At 44.8% G+C, this 7,753-nt stretch overlaps 1 protein-coding gene across 3 annotated transcripts; it reads right to left on the bottom strand.

Annotated features, from left to right (window-relative positions):
• Window positions 1-1,576: 1,576 nt before the first annotated feature.
• LOC133900771 (pentatricopeptide repeat-containing protein At4g18975, chloroplastic-like) lies at window positions 1,577-5,534 on the bottom strand. 3 transcript variants are annotated; one of them, XM_062342006.1, is made up of 9 exons: window positions 5,350-5,534; window positions 4,564-4,585; window positions 4,362-4,475; window positions 3,815-3,925; window positions 2,999-3,142; window positions 2,701-2,913; window positions 2,383-2,587; window positions 2,070-2,173; window positions 1,577-1,939 (listed from the first exon to the last, which is right to left on the bottom strand). In XM_062342006.1, exons 1-8 carry the CDS (start codon window positions 5,436-5,438, stop codon window positions 2,082-2,084), a joined length of 990 nt encoding a protein of 329 aa, XP_062197990.1. In that variant the 5' UTR covers window positions 5,439-5,534; the 3' UTR covers window positions 1,577-1,939; window positions 2,070-2,081. The 3 variants fall into 3 exon arrangements, with proteins under 3 accessions (XP_062197990.1, XP_062197989.1, XP_062197991.1); XM_062342005.1 differs by having other exon boundaries at window positions 1,577-2,173; XM_062342007.1 differs by lacking the exon at window positions 3,815-3,925 and having other exon boundaries at window positions 1,577-2,173.
• Window positions 5,535-7,753: the final 2,219 nt, after the last annotated feature.

The raw sequence follows: 7,753 nt of genomic DNA on the forward strand, positions 1-7,753 counted from the left end.
CTTGGGGTTCCTCTCATGGGCAGCTGGCTTTGTAGAAACCATCTCCAACCTCTTGTGGACAAGGTTTCATCCAAGCTCCCAGCTTGGCAGGCCAAGTTCATCTCCAAAACTGGCTACGCCACCCTTGTGAAATCAGTGCTTTCCTCGACCCCTCTGCATACAATCATGTCCATCATTGTTCCGCCGAGGGTAATCAAGGAAATTGATAAGATTCGGAAAGTGTTCCTATGGACTAGCGAGAAAGCTATGTCCAGGGTCGTAGTGCTATTGCTTGGCAGAGGGTTTGTCAACCGGTCCAATATGGTGACATGAGGATCTAGGACCTCCGATTAGCCGGAATTGCTTTACGTTTGAGATGGCTCTGGTGGCAGTGTTGCGACTCTTCCAAACTGTGGGTTGCCCTCCCCTTACACCATGAGCGCGATGTCATTGCCCTCTTCGATGCTTTTGTTAGATTCAAAATTGGCGATGGAAATTGCACACTTTTTTGGACAGGCGCTTGGATGGAAGGCCGCTTCATCCGATCCGTAGCACCGAACCTCATAGACTGCATCGCTCCTTCTTGCTTGAGCAGCCGATCAGTCAAGGAGGCTCTGCTTAATTGCAGTTGGGTCCGTGACATCTCTGGCCCTCTCCGTCGCTGCTATCACCCAATATCTGTAGCTCTGGTCGTTGCTCGAGCACACCTAGTTAAACGGTGAGCAAGACCGCATGATTTGGCAATGGAACTCCTCTGGTGTCTACTCGGCCATGTCTGCATACCAAGTTTTGTTCCAAGGCTCTATCCGCTTGGCAGGTGCTAGGGTGTTTTGGAAAGCCTGGGCACCTTCCAAAGCTAATTTTTTTGGATGGCTAGGGCTCCATGACCGTTTGTGGACTGTTGTCCGAAGGAAGAGGCACGGTCTGCAACCGGAGGACTCATACATGCACTACTTGCAAGAACCGGAGACCGCTGCTCATCTTCTTCTACATTGCGTCCTAGCACGTGAGATCTGGTGGTGAGTGTTGGGCACTCATGTTCATGTGGAGGAGCTTTCTTTTCTCGACTGGTGGATGCATCTTCGAGAGTAGGCGGCAAGAGAACTTCGCAAAGACTTGGACTCCCTAATCCTCCTCACCCCATGGCGTATTTGGTTGTCGCGTAACGACATTATCTTCAATGGCCGCCGAGCCTCCACTTACAACTTGGTGGCTCTTATCAGGGAGGAGACTACACGTTGGTGCGATGTGGGGGCTAAGAATCTGTCTACTCTCTAGGACTGGCTACGTACGCATGGCTCGGTTCTCTAACTAGCGTCGTTGCTTAGGATTTTTTCATCTGTCGCACATTTCATGTAATAGTTCTTTGAGGATTCACACGCTCTCGTGTTGACCGTTTCACGATTGTTGTAAAACTGTTGTCTTTCTTTCTACTTAATACAAAGATAAGCTCTCCTGCATATACGAGAAGAAAAAAAGTTTTGGCACTACTTAACATGTAGTTTTGTTTGGCACTACTTACCACGATATATTTGATTGAGCCTATGGATTATATTAGATGGCTGTATAATTCTAGTTAGAAACATTGCACACAAGCTGAAAAAAAAAACAGAAGGTATAGATTTGATAATTGTGAATTTGTGGTACATCGTGAGAGGGCTAGATATGATAACATGATGCCAAGAAGAAATCGAAGCACCGATACTCTTTTAGTACAAATCCAAAAATTTCGGTTTTCTCTACAAATACAAAGACGAGAGTAACTATTGATGGTAGCGGGATAGATATGTTTGGCCTAAGCAAGCCAAGGAAAAGAAAAGTCAGAAATAAACGAGATGGCATGTTATCAAATTAGGTTGGCAAGTACTGTTGGCTGCATCAGCTAGACAGCTGCTAAGGGCAAACCAGTACTGAGGGCATGATGATCGCTAATGCTGGCAGCGTCAGGTTCAGGTCTGATCTGATGGCGTTGGCAGTGGATCAGTAATGAATCCGGAAGGAGAACAAAGAAAGAAGATCAAATGTTTGAGCAGCGGTTCTACGAACATAATTGTAAATTAAAACTCAGCGATTGCAGTACTTTATCTTGCCTCTTATCTTGACTAAATGGTGACAGTTGATTCCTTATCTGAAGGGCAACAGTGATCTGGCAGATTTTCAGATGTTTCCATCTTGCTCTGCTTGCTGCCATCAGCTGAGAAAAGAATAAGAATGTTAGAAGTCGCCATGTCCTAACAAATGAATTGAATACTTGCAGCTGGGTGAATACTCTTAAGAGTAAAGAATGTTTGTCTCATATATCCTCTCAAAATAACTAAGTTCTGTATCTGAAGGGAATGGAAATTTCAGAGGCATAGTACACAAAGTTTGAAAGAATTATTCACATGAGGAATGGAAACTAACCGGATGTTTTGTTCATCTCAGTCTTTTTGAATTTAGAGCCTTTCTTTCGATCATCTCTAGATGGCTTGTTGTATATATCTTTGTATTTATCAAGCAGAACTTTCTTTTCCTCTAGTAGTCCAAGCATTTCGTATGCATCTTCAATCTTCCGTATAATATCTTTGCTTGGAGGTTTACGACCACATGCTTCTAGTTCTTTGAAGAGCTAAGTCAAGAAAAAAAGACAGGGAAAGTCATTCATATAAGTTTTTCTATCACATGAAAGTACGTGAAAATAATCTAAACTGCATTAGAAGATAAGCAGTTTAAGGTCCATACCCTGACAAGCCTGTCTAGCCTATTATTTCTGTAGTAGATAGCCAACATAAGACGGCAGAAACGCCAAGGAACTGAATGCAGATCATGGGCTATTTTCTTCTGCCAGATTTTATGTGCTTCCTCTGCTCTATTATCCTTCTCAAGTGCACACACTAATAGCTCGTATGTTCTCATTGTATTTCCTTGCCCTTTGCTCAGCATCCATTTTATCACCTGAGTATGTGTTAGCCGAAGTTTGCTTCAAAGTGTACAAAAAGACAAATGTAGTTGAAATCAAGCAATTTACAATATGCTATACTTGGACAATTCTATGCCACTGTTCCTCCTTTTCAAGAGCTGAAAGTGCTTGCTTTAGCGAGGCCAGAGGAAAATCCTGCTCAAACGCAATCCAAGCATCGAGGGTGCTGTAAACAGCTTCTCTTGAATCTTCAAGGTCAAGGAGCTGCAGTTAGAGGACATTTAAGTTAGCAATTTTGTTGCTCTGGGAAAAAACAGCTAAATGACTGCACTAAAAAAACTTATTGATAAATTTCAGGACGCACAAGTGATGTGATTTTATCCATCCTGTGCAAGGATGAAGGCTATAATTTGTGCACCCAGGTAAATACCAAAAGATCAATGGGTCATTTCAATCTTGGTATACAAGGAGGATATGATCCAATTCTAATTCAAATCAAGAGCAAGAGGTGCTCCCATAACCGACTTTCCTAGGAAAACAATTCATCATATTACTATTGTAATGAATAAGCTGCTATCTTTCTTTTATCGAAACCAAGCTGCATGTTGATTACAAAACTATAAACAGTTCACCTTCCATCACCAATGAAATCATGTGAACAGTCAACCCACTACTATCATGTAAGTGCAAGAAAACCGTCTATAAAATTTACCAGTACTGTTCATGCAGTTTATATCTGGTGAATAATCAATGGAATATTCACATGCTAGAATATGTTGTCAATGTGCTTTCCATTGTCACATATAGTTTTCACAATGTTGTAAAAGCTATACACATGATTAGCGTGCTTCAGCTAACATATAATCATCATTTAAAACGTGATATAATCAAACCGTACAAGGTAAAACAAACGATATCAAAACTATCATTACATACAGTGTTGATAAGAAATTTCCTTTTCTCTGCCGAGGACAGATTTTTCCCAATCGGACCTTGTTTCAGTTCCCTTGTGCTCTTTTGTATGCGATCAATTATTATGTCATTATCCTGTGAAACAAAGTCAAATTCTTCAAACCCCATCTTATATAACTCCAGGGGTTGTGAAGCTAAATAAATCTACCAACCTCCAGAATCATAGGGGAAAGAAAAGGAACCATTACACCAAAAAGAATGTAACTAAAACTGCAATAAAACCTCATAGGGAAGTGACCAGGAAAAAAAAGGGCAAGGAACTATGCCATGTTACCAGGGCTGTAGTTATTGCGGAAAGAAAAAGAAGTAATCCTCCCAGTATGAACGATGCAGGATGGCATCTAGTTTGAATATCAACTACACTATATGACATGCCGAGCAACTAAAAAAAGTAACTACAAGGTTCAAGGGTATCTGAGTAGTGATCAAACAGACGGAAGGACCAGTAACATGAAAGAATTACAAAGAGTAAATATAAATACAAAACAAAGATTCATGATAATGTGGGTACCTTTGAGGGCGTAGTTGGTTTCAACTCCTTTTGCTGATTCACTCGACCACTGTTTACTTTATTATTAGTGGAGAAATCTCTAGTAGTATGCTTGCTACACTGACCAGCTATGAGCTAAACAGATGAATCAGATGTGCAAATAGTTTACAAGTAAAGGAATTAAGGAAGAGCAACTTCTTGCTTAGGATGAAGAGGAGTGTACCTCGATATGTGAACTCCAGAACCTGCACGATGTAAATGAAGAAGGGAAATTTTATCAAACACTTCCTCCTTATGAAACCATAAACTATGAAGCTGGTAAAAAGAAACGCAATTAAGTTAAAAACTTGCAATTTCCACCGTCACATATACCGGCACCTGCCAATGAAAAACTAATATTTTATCTACAGTAGCAGGTAATTTAGTCTCAGAATAAACAACTATGTTTCCTCACAAAAAAAAAGAGGAAAGGAAAAACTCCGTTGCTTTGTAAACTTTGAACACCTACAGTGGCAAGTGGCATTCAAAGCATAAGCTACTTGTTTCAACAATTAGTAAAGAACAGTACTAAGTAGTTAATTGTTGCATTAGTTGAACCATCTGAAAGAATTACAAAATTAGCAGGAGTGTCCAAATTCGAAACAAGAACGAGCAGGGAAAAAGAAACGGAGAAGGGGAGTTCCAATATGATGCTTATACTGTCACAATAGCAACTTGAATCGGCACTTGACAACACTACGACGAAGCATGAAAACGGAGTATCATACACTATGAAGAGCTAAACAAAAACAGAGAGTGGTTTCCACAAACTCGGCATCAAGCAACAATCTTTTCGCAATTAAACGTGAAACTAGCCGTTCCATCCTGACGCTCGTGCACCCGGCGCGCACTGCGTCCAAAGTAAGTACTAGCAGTGCTGATTTGCTAGAAGACAGGCATGGTGATTTGAAGGATGCAAGAAAGGTGGGGTTATGGTAGGTGGTTGCGGAAGGAAGGAGAAGGAACTCACGGGTGGAAGGGGACAGGATCGCCGGCGGCGCGACAGGTGACGGGTAGGCGGTGAAGAGCGCGGAGGGATTGCTGGAGATGGCTGAGCATGGCGGCGGCGGCGGCGGCGGCGGACGGCTCAGCTTGGGAGCGGGCGAGCGGCGCAGGCCAAGGACCCGCGATGAGTCGCTTTGTGATGGGTATGGGCTGGGCTCACAAATTTCCACACAGATGTGGTCAGTGCTGGCCCATGTATCCACTGCAACTCGGAGATTTTTATTTTTATTTTTATATTTTTTGGATTAAAAATTTAAATAAATAGATTGTCTTGGAAAAAGTTGCAAACCTAGATACCTACAGCCCTCTGAGAGGGCGGTTAGGCCACCCGATTAGGCTTGCTAACCGCCCCCTCAGAGGGCGGCAACGCCCGTGCCCACTCCTTACCGTAGCTTGCTGTCTTAACTATACTTCGATTGCTGGCATTTGAACCTTTATTTGTAAGTACATGCCGCAATATGTTCATGTTGCATATGGTTGTATATTCAATTTGCATTCAATGTATATTGTTTCTGTCTATATCTAGCAATGCATTAATATCCATGTCTTTCAAATGCAGATATGGCGGAACCTGCGACCTACGAGCTTCTGGACCCTGCAGTGGACAAGTGGCACGGCAACTTCTTGTCCACCGAGCACCAGACGGAGTTAGGAGTGTTCTGACCACGGGGCCCTGGAGAGCTGCTTACGATCGACGATCGATGGAAGCACAGGTACTTCGATACTTTCATACGAATTTACCATATCACTGATGTAATTCTATATTATTAATGTACTTCGATACTTTTAGGTTGGCAGCGGCGGGACTCCTACCGCTTTGCCATTTGGTTGAGGCCCGATCGACGGAGAACCCCGAGGCAGCGGCGCGTCATTTCTACTTTGACTGGTCGTTGATAGCAGCACTGGTCGACTGATGGAGGTCGGAGACACATACGTTCCATCTCCCGTGCGGCGAGATGACCCCGACCTTGCAGGACGTAGCCTACCTCTTAAGCCTACCTCGCACGGGAGCTGCGGTTGGGGTCATCGATATGGATGCTGACTGGATCAACGTCATGCATCAGCGCTTTGGCCCGGTTGAGCGGAAGGCGGACACCCCCCCCCACGTGCCTGAGTTCTTGTCCGATGTACGAGGGCCAACGAAAAAGTGGATCCTACAGTTTCAGATCCGGTACAATACAACATATCATTTACTATTCGAGTATCTAGTTATGATCATTATTGATACCTGTCATATTTGCAGCCGACGTACATACACCCCCAGGCCAACGCATACTCGGTCTCCAGGCATTTGGAGGCCTATCTGCTTTGGCTGTTTGGGTGGATTATGTTCCCCAGCGGCTAAAGCCACCTGTTTACTAGGACGCTTGTGCCGTACGCCAGGTTGATAGTGGATGCTGATGGCGAGGAGGTACCGCAGTTCAGTTGGGCATCTGTTGTCCTTGCTGCGACGTATCGGGCGCTCTGCAACGCGTGCACAAAGAAAGAGCCACTAGCCACTTTTGCCGGGTGTCCACTTCTTCTGCAGCTGTGGTCCTACGAGCGGTTCGCCATAGGCAGGCCAGTGGTGGACTACTCCCCGTACCCAGAGGAATGGTACGGCGAGCCGGAGGAGGACGTGCCTACCATGGCCTCGATGTGGTGCCGTCGTCGAGTACGTACTTTTTATTAACACTTTCTTTGGCACGCTTGTTATCTCTAATGATTTCTAACGATGTTTCTCACGCAGCCACACTAGGCGCATGAGCAGCCTTGCAACGCTTATGAGCATTTTTGGTCCCAGTTCGATAGGCTACGTCCGGACGACGTGGTATGGCAGCCGTACAACATGTTGGCCGTCCAAGGCCGTGCAGGTTTGGGTTTGTCGCCGTTGTGTACCCGCGACGAGGATTACTAGCTTACGAAGGCACCACTTGTCTTCGACGTCTACGTCGAGGAGTACTCACCGCACCGCGTCATGCAGCAGTTTGGCCGTCACCAGGCATTCCCTCTCGTCCACATTCGTACTATCCCCGTGCATGTCCATAGGTACATATGCGTAATTAAAATTTTCGTAACCTTCATCTTACTGTGATTTACATTTAACATGGTTCACTTGCAGGTACACACGCAAAGGCCAGCCGGCTGGCAACCTCTGGGCAGATCGCTTGGCCCCTTACGTGGCAGCATGGACCCAAGCGCTACAGGATGTCGTAGAGGAGGCGCGTCCCTTCAACGAGCGGAGCTTCAATGACTACCTACTGTGGTACGTTCCACGTACACGCACACGGGTCACCTACACCCCTGAGGGTGTCCGGCCCCACATCGCGTCGACTACGGAGGCATACCCGGTCCATTGGGACGAGGACGCTGCATTAGCGGTATGTTTT

This window comes from Phragmites australis, chromosome 19, assembly GCF_958298935.1.
Source record: "Phragmites australis chromosome 19, lpPhrAust1.1, whole genome shotgun sequence".
NCBI classification, from domain to species: domain Eukaryota; kingdom Viridiplantae; phylum Streptophyta; class Magnoliopsida; order Poales; family Poaceae; genus Phragmites; species Phragmites australis.

Bases quoted from the DNA above. Each gene is read 5' to 3' on its own strand.
- LOC133900771 (XM_062342006.1), bottom strand. From the start codon at position 5,438: ATGCTCAGCCATCTCCAGCAATCCCTCCGCGCTCTTCACCGCCTACCC. The intron at 4,586-5,349 runs GTGAGTTCCTTC...TACATCGTGCAG, and splicing joins GATCCTGTCCCCTTCCACCC to GTTCTGGAGTTCACATATCG. The intron at 3,143-3,814 runs GTATGTAATGAT...CTCTAACTGCAG, and splicing joins GGAAATTTCTTATCAACACT to CTCCTTGACCTTGAAGATTC.